Source organism: Cydia fagiglandana, chromosome 22, assembly GCF_963556715.1.
Source record: "Cydia fagiglandana chromosome 22, ilCydFagi1.1, whole genome shotgun sequence".
NCBI lineage: Eukaryota > Metazoa > Arthropoda > Insecta > Lepidoptera > Tortricidae > Cydia > Cydia fagiglandana.
The window spans coordinates 11,710,675-11,731,778 of record NC_085953.1 but is presented as its reverse complement, the minus strand read 5'-3'; the positions used below and the strand labels follow the sequence as shown (position 1 = coordinate 11,731,778).

At 38.4% G+C, this 21,104-nt stretch overlaps 2 protein-coding genes across 3 annotated transcripts in view; one reads left to right on the top strand and one right to left on the bottom strand.

Annotated features, from left to right (window-relative positions):
• LOC134675410 (calsyntenin-1) overlaps positions 1-1,865 on the bottom strand; it is a 372,645-nt gene extending 370,780 nt beyond the window's left edge. The window contains exon 1 of one of the 2 annotated variants that reach the window (XM_063533639.1): positions 1,640-1,865. In XM_063533639.1, the coding sequence (XP_063389709.1) occupies positions 1,640-1,724 (85 nt within the window). In that variant the 5' untranslated portion in view covers positions 1,725-1,865. The remainder of the gene's footprint in view (positions 1-1,639) is intronic. The other variant, XM_063533638.1, reaches the window with a different exon arrangement.
• A 5,494-nt stretch (positions 1,866-7,359) lies between these two features.
• The window catches only part of LOC134675457 (lysine-specific demethylase 5-like), a 79,061-nt gene continuing 65,316 nt past the window's right edge, over positions 7,360-21,104 (top strand). Inside the window, exons 1-5 of the mRNA XM_063533726.1 lie at positions 7,360-7,795; positions 13,843-13,920; positions 14,823-14,961; positions 15,923-16,089; positions 20,275-20,506. Of these exons, the coding sequence (XP_063389796.1) occupies positions 7,589-7,795; positions 13,843-13,920; positions 14,823-14,961; positions 15,923-16,089; positions 20,275-20,506 (823 nt within the window). The 5' untranslated portion in view covers positions 7,360-7,588. The remainder of the gene's footprint in view (positions 7,796-13,842; positions 13,921-14,822; positions 14,962-15,922; positions 16,090-20,274; positions 20,507-21,104) is intronic.

Below are 21,104 nucleotides of genomic sequence, written 5' to 3'. Positions count from 1 at the left end.
GCCAGGGGAAAGACGCCAGGGGAGTGACTTTTTCATGTCAAATCAGATATAATTGTGCAAGTATTTATTGTAAATAATAAAATTAAAGTATTTATATAATCTATGCACAAACTATAGTAAATATACAAATACAATTAAGCATTTGTATCAATAATTTTGAAATAAAACTGACCAGGGGAGATATCACTTTCATAAAACAACATTGTCAAGTATAGAGGTCAATGATCAAAATGACTGACAATCGGAACCAAAAGATGACTGTCGCAGGGTTGGTCGTTAGTATTGAATGAAATGCATTTCTATTGGGATTAAAATGGCAATAATTAAAGCTATAAACCCAATATTTTTACATTTACATAATGGCCAGGGTAGGAGACATAGAATCTGGGGGACAAAATTTAACATAAATATTTTTTATGAAAAAGTTAAGTTTAAAGGATTTTATTAATAACATTACAATCAATATTTGTTTTAATTTATGAAGTATATCAAATTTAACGGATTTATGGGAAATACATCTGGATAAAATTACTGATTTATTGAAAAACCTGCAAAGGGACAAGCCAGGGGAGAGACATTTTGCATGTTTGAGGTGCAATTGTGACAAAACTGAATTAATTAATAAATTGAAATTGACTGTATATAGAGGAAATGCAATCTTTTAAGGGAAATTACCATAATTTATTTAAATTGTTTAAGAAAAGTATGGATATGTATCATGGACACCATTAATACCTCTTAACTTAGAATGACCCACATATTGATTGTTGTACTCAGGATCTAGCTGGCACTTTATAACTGGAGACGGGTAGGCTGCCCTTATCTTAATCATAGAAAAGGTTTTCTACATTTCTGTTTTTTCTATTAACTATCTCCCAATTAGCTTATTATGTTCTTAATCGTTCTTTTTTTACTTTCATATGCACTTGATACACTTTTTTATAGACAAGAATACAAACACAATTTGAATGATTATGATAAGTTTATGGATTATGACATTTATGACTTACAATTATTAGAATGAGTTTAGTGTTCAATATTGTAGAGATAAAATATTTCAAATAAGTGTGTTAAAAATAGGTACATAATATTCTTAAAATTCTTTCCCAAAAACTTTTATTTGGAAGTAGCTAAACACAGAGCTAAGAGATACTTAGACAAAAGCAAAGTTAAATTTTTGGTGTACAGGTCATTCATCTGCTACTCAGGTGATTCGTTCGGAAATGGGACAAAGTGCTAACACCCGGTGTGAATCAGACTACACCTACACAGGCATGCACGTGTGTGCAAGCCGTGTGCACGCACTATGGGCACTGGCCAGGCTCAGCCTCAGAAGTCGTCGGGCCGGTTATGCTATCAACTCTACACCCACGACCCGCTCGTCGACATAATAATCAACCGCGGGACACTTTAGAAAGTCAGGAAAATAATACAGACCCTAATAAGAAAATCACAAACTAACTTTAAAGAAAATTTCGTAACATATACTTCAAAGCCACAATTTATGAGATAAAAGTAATTCTCAGGCCAACGAACTCCTCTCAAATCTTTAAATAAGTTGATTTATATTTTCCACACTGTTTATAAATAAAACTGGGACCGATAAAAAATAAATATACTGAAGATTATAATTACGAACCTTCATTGTCGTTGTTTCCTTCGGCATTGTGCGCCGAAGCCACCAAAACTCCCAGGCACAGCACGCTCAAAAATCTCACAATCATTTTAACTGCTAAAATCCAGCACTGAAGTCACAGTTTAATTGAAAATAACAAATTACACTCTCGACATACTCAAACGTACGACACTCGCGCTGCGGAGCAGCGATCGGCTACTTTCGCAAATGGCGGATGACGGATGTGATTTCATCGATTGCATTCGAGACGGCGCGTTTACAGAGCTAGCTAGATTTTTGTAAAGCTTGTACTGACTGTAGGGCACCGTCGTGTTCAGTGTGGCCAGCTTAAAGGTTAGTAAAAGGCTCCTATAGACGTTGCAACAAAAGTCATAAGCGTCATAAGATTTAGATAGATTGCTGGCTAAGTGGAGCAACGAATTATAGATCAACCAAATGCCGCAACGCATTGCAAATGGCATGCGATTGTCTTTGACGTTTGGAGAGGCCATTTACATTATTTCATAAGTTCTTCCATTTGGATTTATAGCTCAGTGATTTATCAATAGGGAGCGTGCATGAACTAGAACATATAGGGGCAGAACAGGAACCGTCGGATTTTTGGCGCGAGGCGTAAATGTGAATGTTATGCTTCCGATGTAGTTGTCGTAGTTGACAAGATGGCAGAACCTACTACGCACAAGAAAACGTACGAGAACGGTAGATAGTAGCACTTGCTTCGGCAATGTTTAATTACGTTTCCGATTCAGGCCACAAGATGGTAGACCCTCCAACGCTCATGGTCCCTGTCCCTATACCAGGGATGTTGCGAACATGCGCATCCGCATCCGCGGAACATCCGCATTATTTTCAACATCCGCATCTGCATCCGCATCCGCATAAAAACGATGCGGAGCATCCGCATGATGCGGATGTCAGCCAAATCGGTAACAGGAACGTATTATCGGCGCCGCCGGCGGCGTAAGTGTTTGTGTATAAATTTCGTCATTATATGGGGCATTATCTATGAAAAGGGACCTTATTGTCGATGGCGCTTACGCCGCACAACGTCGCGCAGCATTGTATTTATATCGGAGCATCTAGTCCGGGAGCCGGCTGCATGAAACAAACCTCATCAAAAAATAGAATATACCTACCCTGTAGAGGTACCTGACATTTAGTAGATTCCAACGCACTTGGTCGGCCTAGGCTTAACCTGGCAGATTTTGTACAAATGGCAAAAACGTTGGACAAAAATTCATCAAAAAAAACCTCATCGAAAAATAGAATGAAACTTGTATGGTAGGATACCTGACCTTGAGGACAGTAAAAAAAAAGTGGTCGGCCTCACCTTAGCCTGGCAGTTTTTGCAGTCCGACCAGATTTATTGGGTCACGTGAGAGCTACAATTTACCTCATCGAAAAATAGAATGAAACAAACGGATTATAATAGCTAAAATAAGCCTGTCGACGTATGTCTTGGTCGGCCTCACCTTAACCTGGCAGTTTTTGCAGTCCGACCAAATTTATGAAAAAATCATCAAATTTTTTTTATCGAAAAATCGTATGAAACTTGTATGGTACGATAGCTGCCTTTGAGGACAGTAATAAAAAAATGGTCGGCCAAATCCTGTGTTTGCAGGTTCCTGTGTCCGACCAATTTTGTGGTACCACGTGAGAGCTACAATTTACCTCATCGAAAAATAGAATGAAACAAACGGATTATAATAGCTTAAATAAGCCTGTTGACGTATGTCTTGGTCGGCCTCACCTTAACCTGGCAGTTTTTGCAGTCCGACCAAATTTATGAAAAAATCATCAAAATTTTTTATTGAAAAATCGTATGAAACTTGTATGGTACGATAGCTGCCTTTGAGGACAGTAAAAAAAAAGTGGTCGGCCAAATCCTGTGTTGGCAGGTTCCTGTGTCCGACCAATTTTGTGGTACCACGTAAGAGCTACAATTTACCTCATCGAAAAATAGAATGAAACAAACGGATTATAATAGCTAAAATAAGCCTGTTGACGTATGTCTTGGTCGGCCTCACCTTAACCTGGCAGTTTTTGCAGTCCGACCAAATTTATAAAAAAATCATCAAATTTTTTTTATCGAAAAATCGTATGAAACTTGTATGGTACGATAGCTGCCTTTGAGGACAGTAAAAGAAAAGTGGTCGGCCAAATCCTGTGTTGGCAGGTTCCTCTGTCCGACCAATTTTGTGGTACCACGTGAGAGCTACAATTTACCTCATCGAAAAATAGAATGAAACAAACGGATTATAATAGCTAAAATAAGCCTGTTGACGTATGTCTTGGTCGGCCTTACCTTAACCTGGCAGTTTTTGCAGTCCGACCAAATTTATGAAAAAATCATCAAAAAATTTATATCGAAAAATCGTATGAAACTTGTATGGTACGATAGCTGCCTTTGAGGACAGTAAAAAAAAAATGGTCGGCCAAATCCTGTGTTGGCAGGTTCCTGTCTCCGACCAATTTTGTGGTACCACGTGAGAGTTACAATTTACCACATCGAAAAATAGAATGAAACAAACGGATTATAATAGCTAAAATAACCCTGTTGACGTATGGCTTGTTACGGGCGGCTTTCATAAATTCAATGTGGCAGTGTGCGGCAGAATCCACTTGCATCAAATTTGATGCAACACATTGTGGCTGGACATTAAGAGATGAAATGTATAAGATCAAATGGTTTGAAGGACACATAACGCCTTTGCGAGTCGAAGAAATAACAATAAGATAATCACTTAATATATGTGAGGTTATCTTGTGTATTTTTATTTATTTATATTTATTGAGAAGTTCAACAGCGTTTACATTAAATAATATACAAAAAAAACATGAGAACTTATAGCATAGCCAATAACAGAACTTCCTGTAATTTATACATAATAAAAAATCATCTGTGGGTAGACTTGTAACTTGTGCTGTACAAGAATCGTAAATATAAATTAATTTGTAAGTCTTTAAGGTACAAGGAAAAAGAGAAAAAATTAATAATAACTGTAAACTGGAAAAAAAATCCTAAAATAGTAGGTATAGCTCTAAATTTGCGTAAACAACAAATAAAAATACAGTACCTACATAAACGAGCGAATCTATTAGTTTGTATGCATTTATTGGAATTTATGTGTTCGTGTGTGTGTGTGTGTGTGTGTGTGTGTGTGTGTGTGTGTGTGTGGGTGGGTGGGTGTATGTGTGTAAGTGGGTGTGATAGTGCGTGACTACCAGGAAAGTTGCTTTGCAATTTGTGATTTGAAAACACGTCTGGAGGAGAAGAAAGGGTCAATGTTTTGGAACGATTTATTATAGGTACGTGCGATTCTACTCAGAATTTAATAGAATAGAATTTTGGCCATAATTGGTACGATGACAGGGAATATGGAATAGTGTGGTGTGACGAGTTCGGCGCGTGGGAGCGCGGAGCCCTAACTGTGACAGCAATCCAACGCAGTCTAGATGCCCGTTGAGAACATCGTGGAGGAACATTTTACCATTTATTTAAATTTTGGAAGGATCACGTGCAGTTTTTCCTCTTATATTACAAGTGTTCGATTGAAAACTAAGCTTTGGTGTATACCTGGATCACCTGCACGTACAAGAAGGCGTTTCATATACGCCCGCCCATCAGATAGGTACACAAAGTCATGATGCGTATGGAATACAGCATGTGTGGTCCTATTCTAGCTGTCACGTGGTATCACAAATTTGGTCGGACTGCAAAAACTGCCAGGCTACGGTGAGGCCGACCAAGACATACGTCAACAGGTTTATTTTAGGTATTATAATCCGTTTGTTTCATTCTATTTTTCGATGAGGTAAATTGTAGCTCTCACGTGGTACCACAAAATTGGTCGGACACAGGAACCTGCCAACACAGGATTTGGCCAACCACTTTTGTTATTACTGTCCTCAAAGGCAGCTATCGTACCATACAAGTTTCACACGATTTTTCGATAAAAATTTTTTGATGATTTTTTTATATATTTGGTCGGACCGCAAAAACTGCCAGGTTAAGGTGAGGCCGACCAAGACATACGTCAACAGGCTTATTTTAGCTATTATAATCCGTTTGTTTCATTCTATTTTTCGATGAGGTAAATTGTAGCTCTCACGTGGTACCACAAAATTGGTCGGACAGAGGAACCTGCCAACACAGGATTTGGCCGACCACTTTTTTTTTACTGTCCTCAAAGGCAGCTATCGTACCATATAAGTTTCATACGATTTTTCGATAAAAAAATTTTGATGATTTTTTTATAAATTTGGTCGGACTGCAAAAACTGCCAGGTTAAGGTGAGGCCGACCAAGACCTACGTCAACAGGCTTATTTTAGCTATTATTATCCGTTTGTTTCATTCTATTTTTCGTTGAGGTAAATTGTAGCTCTCACGTGGTACCACAAAATTGGTCGGACACAGGAACCTGCCATCAAAGGATTTGGCCACCCACTTTTTTTTTACTGTCCTCAAAGGCAGCTATCTTACCATACAAGTTTCATACGATTTTTCGATAAAAATTTTTTGATGTTTTTTTTATAAATTTGGTCGGACTGCAAAAACTGCCAGGTTAAGGTGAGGCCGACCAAGACATACGTCGACAGGCTTATTTTAGCTATTATAATCCGTTTGTTTCATTCTATTTTTCGATGAGGTAAATTGTAGCTCTCACGTGACCCAATAAATCTGGTCGGACTGCAAAAACTGCCAGGCTAAGGTGAGGCCGACCACTTTTTTTTTACTGTCCTCAAGGTCAGGTATCCTACCATACAAGTTTCATTCTATTTTTCGATGAGGTTTTTTTTGATGAATTTTTGTCCAACGTTTTTGCCATTTGTACAAAATCTGCCAGGTTAAGCCTAGGCCGACCAAGTGCGTTGGAATCTACTAAATGTCAGGTACCTCTACAGGGTAGGTATATTCTATTTTTTGATGAGGTTTGTTTCATGCAGCCGGCTCCCGGACTAATCGGTAATAATGGCGTAAGCGCCATCGACAATAAGGTCCCTTTTCATAGATAACGTCACACATATAACGAAATCGTCTAGATCCCGAAATGTCGGCCAAGTTACTGTTTATTAAATAAAACGCACCTATATTCTTGCTCAAATACTAAACGTTTCATTTTTTTAAATTAAAAATGCTAAAAATGTAATATTTGACGTTTTTTAAGTACCAAATCTTGACATCCGCAAATGTGAGGCTTAATACACGAAAAAATTAACAAACAAGGAGATCAATTGTAAATTTAAAAGGGCTTTTCTGACAAGGCTATTCAAATAAGATTTTCCTCTTTCTACACGACACTAACAATAATCAACACACTTAACTCATTGTTTCTAGTTAGTAGACTTGCAAGACTCAGTTCGTTAGTCGTTTTAGTTTGCAATTAGGAACAGCAGTGTTCGATGTGCTCGTTGTCGTTCGTGTTAGGCGAGCCAAACCAAATCTGAGCAGGAAGACTGGTAATAGCGTTTTTTTAGCTGCTTATCTCCTTGTGGTTGGACATAAGACATAATTTATAGAATAATCGAAGAAATATGTTTTACCGTATTTGTACTGCTTAAATGTTACATTACTAAATAAATTAATGCGATAAAACTTTCAAAAAGTGTTCATAAACATTTTATATTGCAGTACGTTGTGTACCAGTCTTTATTTTATGACAACGGGCTTTTGTAAATGCACCATGAAAATAAAAAAATTATGCGTACTCTTTTTTTCCACTAGCAACACCGCAGTTTCGAAAGTTCAATTTCGCATGGCGGACGTGCAATAAGACTCACTGATATTTGTTGGTGATAATTTCAATCATCTCGTTGTGATTCCTTATGGAAGGACAAATTCTAATGCTTTTATTTCTTTGTGGACGTGCGTTATTCATACCTTAACGATTGATGATGCTGTAGTGATATTATTTGTTGTATTTGTGTGAACTGCATAGTTTTTCTCAAAAATGGGAAAATGTGACGAAGCCAATGTTGAAGTTAGTATGGGGGACTCGGCGTCCCCCATGAAACCTGATAATTTTACGTTCAGCGTGCCCCCGGAGGCGCCCGTGTTCGAGCCGACGCCGGAAGAGTTCCTGGATCCTCTGGCGTACATCAGCAAAATAAGGCCAATTGCAGAGAAGTCCGGAATATGCAAAATCAAACCCCCTGCGGTTAGTGCCCTTTGTTATAAAACAATGAAACCCTCTAAACTGACCTTAATTTGTTTATTTGCAATTAGGAATTGTCGTTTTCAAGTGGTTTTCTAACCCTAAACTCGCACGTTAATTGTTGTGTGATGCAACCACATAGACCCGTCTGTGTCTCTCGCGCGTTATCTATTTTCTGTTTTTAGGGCGTAATCCTCAATAAAACATGCCTGGGCACGTTATAAAAGTGGACACTGGCAGAAAATGCATTTGATTGTCATTAAATGCAGTGGCATATTGTGCATAGAAGGCAGGTTGCCATTTTGTCTTATAATGCTGCTTGTAGTGGTTCAGATAAAAAATAACTATTGCGACGTTTTTTGTCGCGTGTAACTGTATTTTCGTTAAATGCTCTCAGGTTTGCTCTATTTTCATCTGCTTTTAAGTCTAGGATTTTTACCAAACCAATAGACTTGGGGTCATTTGACTATTAGCTATGTATACTTACTTTCAATAATATAAATTGCTGCACCTAAAAACAAAACACTCCCAGGGTGTGCTGAAAATAACTTTCAACCCTTAATTTCCGTATCTTAAGATGTTAGGAAAGGTCATAGGCTTTAGAAAAGTAATATGGTAATGTGGCATAATAATTGCTTAAATGCAAATGGTGTAACTTACTGACATATATTGGCATATATTCTTGCTTTAAAAAGTGTTAAAAATATAAGAATACAGAGAAAACCACTGGAATAGTCTGATATTGAGAATATGTGCAAATGTCAGAACAATTCCATATCTACCTCAAAATGGTTGACTACATTTACCACAGTCATGCTTTTTATTTTATGATTAGTCATATGAGAGACTTCTATAGCTAAATCTTCAAGGAAAACAAGTATAATATCCATATTATTATCAAAAACATTTAAATCATATATTTCTGAAACTAGCAGTCAATGAATTGTTATTATTGATTTTTAAAGTTATCATATTAGTGATTGACATAATTGTTACATATTATGCAATTGTTACCAAAATATCTGAATAGAATTATAAAAAGATATGAATTATATTCTTAAATCTTATTATAATAACATAATTTGGTTACAGCAGTGATTTCAAGTGAATAAAACATAGTGACAATTTAAGTGATATTACTCTGAAATGTGTGTTGCCCTGAATTTACTAATGTGAATTTCATAATTATAGCCAGAGATAGTTGTGTTAGTGACCTTAAGTTGCCCCTTTAATGAGGTCAGCCCAAGATTTGTTTTTTTTTTGTAACCAATGAGAGTTTTAGTACCATAAACACCTTTTTACAACTAAACATTTGTCTATTTGAGCTCCATCTGACTCCAGAAAGTGGTAGGTACAAAATCACACAAGATGCAAATAAAATAAACATAATGTAAAGATTCAAATAAACAAACAAATATAGGTATGATGCAGTGAATCTTAGTAAAATAAAGTTAAAATGTATATTGTTTTGATGTTTCCTGCAGAAATGGCCATATACACACAAAATAATAATAAACAGTCACAACAAAAACTAGTCTCTATAAAACTTTGTAGGAATTACTAGCAATATGAAATTAAAAATGTTTTAAAATGAGATATGTTTATTATGTTTAGCAATATGGCTTTTAAAATCAATGTCAGTTAGTGTCCAAATGCAATATGAAATTAAAAATGTTTTAAAATGACAAATGTTTATTTTGGTAAGAAATATGGCTCTTAAAATCAATGTCAGTTAGTGTCAAAATACTTTATAACATAAATATATCTTTTTTTTTCTATTATGGCTTTTTGAACGTTAGCCAATGTCAAGTTGTGGAGGTATTAAAAGTTAGGGAAACAAGGAATTAGGAAATACGAAAAAAATTTGGAAAGGAAAGGATTGGATTTACTGTAAATATATCTTTGGTGAACACTGTAACAATAGTTGCCACTTTCAATCTTAACCTGTCATCTACCAAGTTGTAAACAAAAGTACCATATATGTATTTGTTACAGCCGGAGATCTCTGGCCATTTCAACCCCAGTGGAAAAGTAGTTTTGTTTATATGACATTGACGCTGCTTTTCACCTGCCAATTATCTCGGATCAAAAAAAAACGGTTATTTAACAAAAACGGGGTCTCCCGGTCGGGGAGCGGGAGGCAAGGATAACGAACAATTGGCCGGACATCTCCGTCCTGGCTAGACAACAGGTTAATTCTGAGGAATAGGGTTGACCAATCGGCTGCCAAGTACTGGAATTAAATTTAGGCTGTCAAACACCTGACAATACAAAGCCACTTTGTTTCGCTGTAAATGAATTTAATTTGAACATGAAGATAATCCATATTGTGTTAAATAATGGCCCAGCCTAAGGTCAGTATGGCACAAGTCACTTTAAGAATATTAAATACTTAAATTGAAGTTCAACAATGTTGCAAGACCTGCATAATTTGCACTGGAAAATAGGTTGTATGCAGTTTGTTTAATATTGTTGCCGTCCTACATGCACTGAGCTACAGTCCGTTTTTTTTAGCATTAGAAAGAACTTCGCAGAAGTAAGCTTGTGGTTCCAAATCCGGCACTTTTAGCTGTAATAATTTGAAGTAAATTGTATGTATTGACCATGCTACATTAGATAATTCAATAATTATTAACAATTAAAGAGCCTGATAAAAACTGCACGCTTGCTTCTGTGGAGTTCTTTCTAATGCTAAAAAAAACGAACTATAGGTAATGTTGCTTATTTTCAAGTTAAAATTAATTTAAATTAGTAACAACAGTACTGTTAAATAATCTGCCTCTATGAGAACAATCTGCAGTAAATAAAATAATAGCATCCGCAGAACATGGCACAGATCCACATCCACAAATAATCCTAGGCTTTGACAACGGGGCAGCCCTATCGCTATAGTCCTAACCAAATACTACCGTTAACCAACTCTTTTCATATATACAGGGCGTCCCACGGCGATGCCACATGGAGGGAAAGTACCTTAAATATCATAGATAGCATATTTTGCTGAAAGAAGACTTCATTTTAATTTAAAAAACAATTTAAACTGCATTCATAGATTTTTAAATAATTACATGGTTGAACCGGGAATCGAACCCGCTACACGGAAAAAAAAACATCCTGTAGCTTTTTCATACCGATCGAAAGGCTTCATCATAAGGATTATTTTTTGCTAAATAACATAGTGTCGGTAATAAAAAGAAACCCATGAATTTTAACATGTTTAATTCAAATCAACCAATTTAATTTATCAAATGCTCAAAATGAGTGTCATTCTGTTGAATACAAAGCACTCTCTTTTGATTATTTCGCTAAATTTCACATCAAATGTTAAAATTCATGGTCTTCCTTTAGTTTCTGGCACTATGTTATTTAGCAAAAAATAATCCTTATGATGAAGCCTTTCGATCGGGATGAAAAAGCTACAGGATGTTTTTTTTTTTCGTGTAGCGGGTTCGATTCCCGGTTCAACCATGTAATTATTTAAAAATCTAAGAATGCAGTTTAAATTGTTTTTTAAATTAAAATGAAGTCTTCTTTCAGTAAAATGTTCCATCTACAATATTCAGGGTACTTTCCCTCCATGTAGCATAGCTGTGGGACGCCCTGTATGTATTTTTCTCCTTGTTTCAGTTTAAATAAACTTGTTGTTACTTTTATCAAAAATTGTTTAACTAGATAAAAAAAAGTTTTAAAATAATCGCTTTAAAAAATTATCATTTTTAATATTGTTATAGTAAAGGAAGCATTAACAATGACTAACATGCATGTTTTGTCGACCAATACACTCATGTTACACTGAAAACTCAAAACATTGTGTCAAGAATGGAGGTTGTAAAAGAAACCCATCAAAAACATAAATGTAAAAAAGGAGAGCCAAGTTCAATACAAAAATTATGCTTGGCTGTGGGGTTCACCGCAAAAAGAATGGAGATCTAAATGAGTGCCAAGTTCTATGCAAAATCCAAATATGTATTTATAGGAACAAAATAACATTATAAACAAGTAATTAACTCTATTTCTTTGCTTTATTGGATACCTATAACAATTGCTGTTATTTAAAAAAAATGCGAGATCTTAAAGCAGGTTAGATTTGACTTGGCCAGTTTTCATTACATCAGTCATTTTATAAAGTTATTCAACATATATATTTTGTAATTCTGATAAAAACTGGCCAAGCCAAATCTAACCTACTTTAAGATCTCACATTTTTTTAAAATAACAGCAATTGTTATAGGTATCCAATAAAGCAAAGAAATAGAGTTTAATACTTGTTTATAATGTTATTTTGTTCCTATAAATACATATTTGGATTTTGCATAGAACTTGGCACTCATTTAGATCTCCATTCTTTTTGCGGTGAACCCCACAGCCAAGCATAATTTTTGTATTGAACTTGGCTCTCCTTTTTTACATTTATATTTTTGATGGGATATCAATACTTTTTGTAAAGAAAACTAGGCAGGTATTGAGATTTAATGTTTTTTCTTGTGTTTCCGCTGCATGTTTTTTACTTCTGTTCTTTGTATTAATTATGTGGTGCCGCGCGCCGCCAACGACACACCGTTGGCCGGTTGTTTAGCGCGTATTACAGGCTTTTTGTATGGGGACCCCCCCTATTTTTTAACTTTTTTTATTTTTAGATTTTTTCCTACGCTTACACACAATTACCGAGCTGGATTCCACATTTCATCCTTCTAGGTCATCTGGAAGTAGGTTAGGTTTAGGTACTATATGTCAGTCACAATAAAAAAAGAAATTTGTATGGGGACCCCCCCTATATTAACTTTTTTTTGTTTTTAGATTTTTTCCTACGCTTACACACAATAACCGAGCTGTATTCCAAATTTCATCCTTCTAGGTCATCTGGAAGTAGGTTAGGTTTAGGTACTTATATGTCAGTCACAATAAAAAATGTTTTTTTTGTATGGGGACCCCCCCTATTTTATAACTTTTTTTTATTTTTAGATTTTTTCCTACGCTTTCACACAATAACTGAGCTGGATTCCAAATTTCATCCTTCTAGGTCATCTGGAAGTAGGTTAGGTTTAGGTACTATAAGTCTGTCAGTCAGTCTTAAAATTTACGACTTTTTGACCTTCATATCTTTATAACCGTTTGAGCTAGCTTCATGAAATTTGGGCTTCTAGATGTCCTTATGGATATAATTAAACACACGTAGTTTTATGTGTTTACGTTAAAGATGTTTTGAGTTATAGAAGGGTCAAAAGTGGCACCAAGTGGTTTGTGTAATATTATTACACTTGGCGCTGGCTAGCCAGTTCCTTTGCTTGAACTTGGCTTGACACGCTGCCGCGTGTCTAGACTGTTATTTACTGGACTAAATTGCTTGAAAGAATAAGGGCGGATCCAACTTACTTAACACACCTTTGTTAAATGCAAAATTGTTGATATCCATAAATCAAGTTGCTCAGGTTAACTTAATGTCCCTGGCTGTATTTGAAGACAAACACTTTCCACTGTGCTAGAGTCTGTCTAAGCTAACTCTGCACTGACTTTAATAAGAAACAAATATTTTAATAGAAATTGACATTTATGATGACATTATCACACTTTGTCATTGCAAATGCCATGCAGATTTAGCTCGGTGGACAGTAAACTAAATCAAACATTTATTTATATCAGAAATACGTTTTTATACTATATCTATAGTTTTCCTTAATCTATAATCGATTCTGTGTGCCTATGGCCAAAGGCCTCCCCCACTCTTCCTTATTTTGCACTAATCTGGCCCATGTTTCCATGTTTTCGTTCTTCCAGCCATGTATTCGATTTCATCGGACCATCTTTTAAATTGCCTACCCATTTCTTTTTTTTTTGTAGGCAAAAGAATTTATTCATCAAAAATCTTTTGTTTCTTTTTTATGTCCTCTAGGGTGCCATTGTTACAATTTTGCTCCATTTATCTCCTAAATGAGTTATTGCATTAAGTTAAATTTATATTCTCATTTTAAGTGAATAATGTTATGAGAATTTATGAGAATAAATGTGTTAAACCATAATGAGCCATTAAAATATATTTATTATTGTTTTAGCACTGGCAACCCCCGTTCGCCGTGGACGTCGACCGTCTGCGGTTCACACCGCGGATACAACGGTTAAATGAATTAGAGGTAAACTTCTTTCAAACTCTACTAAACTGTGTTTTTCACGGCCACCTAGTCTACTCTGCCTACGAAGCAGGAGGTCCCAGGTTCAAATTCTGGTAAGGGCCACTTGCACCATCCCACTAACCCAAGGTTAAGCAGTCAAACCGTTAACTCAGTGTCAAATTGTACTGGTAACCATGGTAACTCCAGGTTTAACTGGTTAACCCCGGGTTAGTTGAATGGTGCAAGTGGCACTAAGAGGATTAATTTGAAAATTACCTTAAAGTGTCATTCTTTGGAACTTGCTAACTATGTAAACAAACCGCCATATTGAAATTGCAATGAAATCTTCACTGAATGACGAATTTCAATATGGCGGTTTGTTTACATAGCAAGTTCCGTAGAATGACACTTTACATTTCGAGATCACAAGTGCACCGTTGCACTTGAGGTAAAATTCGAAGTTTATTAGCAATATTTAGTTTATATAAAGAATAGGAAGTAAGAGTTACTAATGTTACTATTGTATTGCATTCCCCATTTTTTACAGATTACTGAATTTTGAATAGAAAAATTCACCACCAATTATTTCCTTTAATTGAGACCATAGACTAGGAATCCTCTAGACCGAGTTTAGAGCAATTATTTCATGCAACTGATGATGCCAAAAATGCGGGAGTGCGCGTGACGAGGTGAGCGAAATCCCGTGCCGTGATTGGTCCGTTCAAAGACGCGGACGTCACACAAAGACACTTTCGACTCGAACAGGGAGTAAAACTACCGTATGCGTGGCAGAGGGGGTAGCGCGACTATGCTCGGTCTGGAGGATGTTTTGTCTGTGATTGAGACAAGTTAGTTATCCATAAATGTGTTTTAATCAGGAGGGGAGCTTTTCTAAACTCTTGGTTACCGTTTTATGTTCACAGGCTATAACAAGGGTGAAGCTAAACTTCCTGGACCAGATTATAAAGTTCTGGGAGCTCCAGGGCTCCGTCCTCAAGATCCCCACAGTCGAGAGGAAGCCGCTTGATCTCTACTCTTTGCACAAAATTGTTAAAGAAGCCGGTAAGTGTAATATTTATACTAGTGGCTCTGTGACCATATGTTAATAAAGAAATTTTAATATAATTTAATCTGTGAGCTCACGATAAACTCAAAAAATAAAAAAAATTAAAAATACTTTGTTTTGTCATTATCAAAGCAAACTCACAATGGTCTTAAGTGCTATGGACTCTACTGGCGCTTAAGTCCTTTATGCCAATTTCCTCCATTTTGTACTTTTTCCAAAAAAACTTACATGACAGAAAAATTCTATCTAACTATCGAACATGCTCACAACATTTCACGAGAATCGTTTGAGAAATGCGTACTACAGAGGGGAACATCCATACATATTTACATACGAAAGCATTTTTGCCCAAGTTGCAACTGAGACCTTCCCTAACGCTCTGTCAATAATGAGGGTGGAGCAAAAATTTCTAGATTAGATCAGCAAGTTCTATGACGATTTTCTGAGTGTATTTTTTTCTTTGGCTTCATGAGTGGTATGGTACAGTCACCTGCAATAATATGTCACTCTTCGAAGGCCGCAAAAATATGTGACACGCTCTTATGTTATGTTATGGCTCTACAAATAAGATCGTGCCACATATTTTTGCGGCCTTCGTTGTGTAACATACTATTGCTGGTGACTGTACCTATGTTAAGTGCCATATATTTCATCTCTCAAATACAAATTTGAGAGAGGAGACACAAGTCTAGGTACTGTAGTTTTACCATCTTAGTATTCCTGGTCGCAGTCTTTCGTCGATGTCGACAGACAGGATGATAATCTTGCATGAGTCCGACGGCATTTATAATATAACATAAACGTCATTAAAGATTTTAAACTTTTTTTTTAATTATGAATGGGCTTACTCATAGCCACAGACTAGCCGAAGCATAGACGGGCCTACGATGGAGCGAGCTCGCCCAGGAGGTGCCTGTTCACTCTTGATTTGAAGGTTAACTACCTCGATTTTCACAGGCGGCTTCGACACATGTTCGGCGGAGCGAAAATGGACCAAGATCGCACGGCGTATGGGTCACCCACAGGGAAAGGGCATTGGCTCCATACTCAAGAACCACTATGAACGCATACTGTACCCTTACGACGTGTTCAAGAGCAGCGGTGCCGTGGACAATAAGGAAACAGTAAGTATTTGTATTTTGTGTAAGCGACGGACCCCCTCTTTGCGGGTATTTTATTAGGCGACGAGGCCCCGCTTTGAGGGGGTCCTTGGTAACGAGAATGTCTAGTCCTATGTGCCTTTGATCAGGACCAAGATCGCTCGGCGCATTGTTCACCCATAATGAAAGGGTATTAAGCTGAGGTCTTTGTCCTAGGTGTCTTGAAGAGTCCTGCATGGAGGACGTTTTCCAAACGTCGTCACCCCGCGTTGCGGGAGTCCTTTTAGGAAAAATTTAGGAAATTTTTAGGAAATGGAGCGTCGCCCATTACAGGGCTATTTTTTTAGAGTTTGACTAAGTTTGCACGCCAAATGGCACTCCCATACTTTATCACTGCAAACTCGGCGCTTTCAGCTTAGACGTAATATTATTATAACTATTCAATTATAAACTCATCTTGACATTCATTTCCAACTTCCTCTTTAGATATATTTGCATTTTATTACAATTTTGTGTCTCCTTTTGGATTTCACGGGCCTATAAATCCCGGTCTTTTGATAGGCTTGCGTGGGGATATAGATCCAACACGTAGAGGCCCCTTGGAGAGCTTTAATGTCATGTAGAACGCCTGCTGGAACCCGTTCACAGGCGCAACAATAGACACCCATGAACCGGTCGCAGCAGGCATTGGGACTATTGTAGAAAAAGTGAACAGTATTCCGGGCTATGGATTGATGTTTGGGTGGACAATGAGACTGGGCTATTGTAAAAGAGGTCCGGACACCTGCCATAACAATGTTAACACCGTCATCGAGGCAGGCGGTGACTCGCCGCTGACTAGATGGGCCCCTGAAACTGCCGTCGCGAAGACGACCAGGAGCAACATCGGTGTGAGCGGCTCAGGGGTGTCGAGAGGTGTGCGCCGCTTTCTACCCAGTGACTGTTAACAGCCACTGTGCCAACTCGCGTCTTATGCATCTTTCACTTCCACCCCTGGAGCATATAGCTCTAGCGACTCCTCTCTGGACGGCCAATGAAGGCAAGCCAGAGCTGAGAGTCCTGCGGGTCCCCTTGGGGTCCACTCCGACCGACGAAGACACGCCGGAGACGGAGACCCTGACCGACTCTCGGGAGCACTCGGGTCCGTGGGGTCGTTACTCCCCAACAGCTCGCCACAAGCTGCCCTGCGGGCTTATTACAATTATTATTATCAACAAGTTGATAAAATTATTACAAGTTGCTGTGTTGATATAATTCACTATCAGTTTCTAAGAAACTGATGTCACTTGAGAAAACCCCGCTCTCTGGAGTTCAATAATGCCCGCTTTCAAACAAGGGTAATGAAAAGAAACGGAGGCAACGGACTGAGCTGACTGGAGTATTGGTTTATAATAAATAAATAATAATAAAATATCTTCATTTCGAAGAATGTAGGCTTCATAGTTGTTAGTAACACAGTAAAATTTGTTAAAAGTTAAAGTTAAAGGTTTAGTATTAGGAATAAGTAGTTAAGTTCATAATTAATTATCAATAAGGGCTAGTTGCCACCGCTTTTGTCCCCCATTTGTCCAATCCAATAGGCGAGAATTGGGCTATCGTATTTGTCAGCAATAGCATTCAGAATACTGTTGGGACTGCTTCTAACTCGACCTAGCAGAGATGCTATTTTCTTGCGCATGATTGCCGGAAAACCGTCTGTTATAGCTTCGCAAAACATGCCAGATGCACTACATCTAGCTTGTTTAGCGATAACAATTGTCTATCTAGTTTTGTTTAGCGATAAGTCCGCCTGTTGTTACCTACATATTTGTACCTGTTCATACTTTTGTACTATTTCTTTTGTAGTGTGCAATAAAGCATTTTATTATTATTATTTATTTATTTATTTATTTACATAAGGAGATCCAACAGCTAACTAAATGACAATGGAATCATAAATAGATATATAGAGCCAATTACAGGAACTCGCAAATAGCTCGCAATTATTATTATGTCTGTCTTTTACAAATTCTCGGGACCATGGGGTCCCGGGCATTTGGAAGGCGTGCGTGGGGCCGAAGCCAACACGTAGAGGCCCCTTGTAATAAGACAATTTACTCTAAATGTAATGTGACACCAACCGACGATTATCCCTGTTTGCACTATAGTAGTGCACCCAAGGACAAGCCCCGGTTAGTGTAGGACTATTGCAAGAAAAGGTACAAAAAGAAACCGGGCTATTGCGTTGAGTTGCTAGTGGGCTAGTAACCGGGACTATGGAGGAGACTATGGCACCTGCCCTGCTCATATGTTAAAAACATGAAAAAATGGGCCAGGTGGTGACTCGCCAACTCACAATATGGGTCCCCGAAAACGGCCGCTCGCACGGAGCGAAAAGGGGACAACATCACGTGAGCGGCTCAGGGCGTGGAGAGGTGTGCACCGCTTTCTACCCAGTGGCTGTAGGCAGCCACTGTGCCAACTCGCGTCTTAGGCATATTTCACTTCCGCCCTGCGAGCATATAGCTCTGACACCCCACTCTGGACGGCCGGTTAAGGCAAGCCAGAGGTAAGAGTCCTGCGGCCCCTGCTCAGTGTTCACTCCAGCCGGCCAATGAAGGCAAGCTGGAGAGAGGGGCCTTGGAGAGCTTTAATGTCATGTAGAACGCCTGCTGGAACCCGTTCACAGGCGCAACAATAAACACCCATGAACCGGTCGCAGCAGGCATTGGGACTATTGTAGAAAAAGTGAATAGTATACCGGTCTATGGATTGAAGTTTGGATGGACAATGAGACTGGGCTATTGTAGAGAAGTCCGGACACCTGCCATAACAATGCTAAAACATGTTATCGAGGCAGGTGGTGACTTGCCGCTGACTAGATGGGCCCCTGAAACTGCCGTCACGAAGACGACCAGGAGCAACATCGGTGTGAGCGGCTCAGGGGTGTCGAGAGGTGTGCGCCGCTTTCTACCCAGTGGCTGTTACCAGCCACTGTGCCAACTCGCGTTTTATGCATCTTTCACTTCCACCCCTGGAGCATATAGCTTTAACGACTCCTCTCTGGACGGCCAATTAAGGCAAGCCAGAGCTGAGAGTCCTGCGGGTCCCCTTGGGGTCCACTCCGACCGACGAAGACACGCCGGAGACGGAGACCCTGACCGACTCTCGGGAGCACTCGGGTCCGTGGGGTCGTTACTCCCCAACAGCTCGCCACAAGCTGCCCTGCGGGCTTATTATTATTATTATTACATCTACTAGGTAAGCCCAACAGCATTCTGAATGCATTGGGTTTAACCACAGAAGAAATATTAGTACTACCGTACAGAAAGGACACTTCCTACAAACCCGAAGTTTGACAGCGATTCAGGGTCGACGAATCATGCTATTCCTTTCTAATATATAGCACTATCCCTTTCGGCTACTTAGGGTTGTCAAAAATCAAGTGATTATCTTATCTGTAGCCGTGCACGCACAAGGAAGTCAAGTGGTGCCAACCCCAATAATTGCTCGGAGCAATGCTGAGCCGAACGGAGCCGAGTTTGACCGAAGTCAAGAGTGTCTCCCCACTGGTTTAACCCTTACTGTTATAATATAACGCATTATTGTAAATTTAAACCTTTTTGGAATGTACGAGGGTTAATATTAAACTGTCACCGTGTGCGTTCGTGCCCGCCTTTGGCGGTCAACGTTTTAACAGTTTTTATGTGATGGAAGGCAACTTCAAAACATAATAGGGTATTTGACTAGTAGTCACATCAGTTTCTTTTTTCGAAATGTCAAAAAGATTATGCTACTACAACATTTATATAAAACACTAGCATCTGCGGTAACAATCAAATTACCTTCTTTATAGTTTTATAAGGGTTTTAAAATAGAGAAAGCATCTAAAAATAACTTCTATCTACGTTTCACGTTACACGATGGGCCAGCGCCGACCACTCCAAGGGACGCAGCCTTGCGGTAGAATGAGATAGCAATATCACTTGCTCCCTCTAACGCATAAATGCGTCCCTTGGATTGGCGCCGTTGGCCCATCGTGTAGAGGAGCCATAACAATCTTGCAAATAACAATCGGTGTGAATTAATTTATTTTATATATTAATTTATATTATAAGTTTTTATTTTGTGTTTGTGCTCACGAATAAAATTATTTCTATTCTATTTTAAATACAGTCAAATACCCTATTATAAAGTTTCACATTTATTCTAATTCGAAATCCCTTTCAGAAAATCGAAGTAAAAGGCGATCAGACCCCAGAAAAGGCGAACACCACCCGGAGTCGCTCGAACTCTAAATGCCCCGCGGCGACCCCGCCGCCCGCGCGCCGCTTCAAGGGCAGCGAGCCCGAGCCCGCGGCCGAGGGCAGCCACACGGAGGGGGCGCTGGCCGGGGCCGACGAGGAGAAGGAGGCCAAGACGCCAGTCAAAGAGGAGAAGGAGAATGGGGAGCAGAGACGCAGTAAGTTCTATGTTTTAATATTTGTTTTACAAGGGGGTAAAGTTGTTGTTTAACCGCTCGTGCTAATATTGATACGCGAGCAAGCGAAAGATTCCAAAATTGAACTACGTGCGTAGCAAGTGGTTCGAAAAATGGAATCTTGAGCGTTGCGAGGGTTTCAAAGCACGAGGGTTAAACAAAATTTGCCCCCAAGTGAAACACAAAATTTTTCACCACACCTACCCGAAGCAAATATTAAATGTAAAATATCAAACAAAATCAAACCAAATCAAATCCAAATGAATGTTATTAAATATTTGTCATCCAAAATCATCATTTAAAAGTCAATTCTACCAGCAAACATAAGAAAACAACTCAAAATTTGCATTTGATTACTTTGCCTCACATGTGGATAAAATGCAAAATAAGCCTTTCCGAGCTGGTGTGGTGAAAAGACTGTTGATTGTTCAAAAACTGATAGGAAAGTTGCATTTTATCCAGATGTGGGACAAAGTAAAAAAATGGGGTAAATGTGGGGTAAAGTAGTAAGTATGCAAATTTTAAGTTGTTTCCTTGTGTTAGCTGGTAGAATTGACTTTTAATTGGTGATTTTTAATGA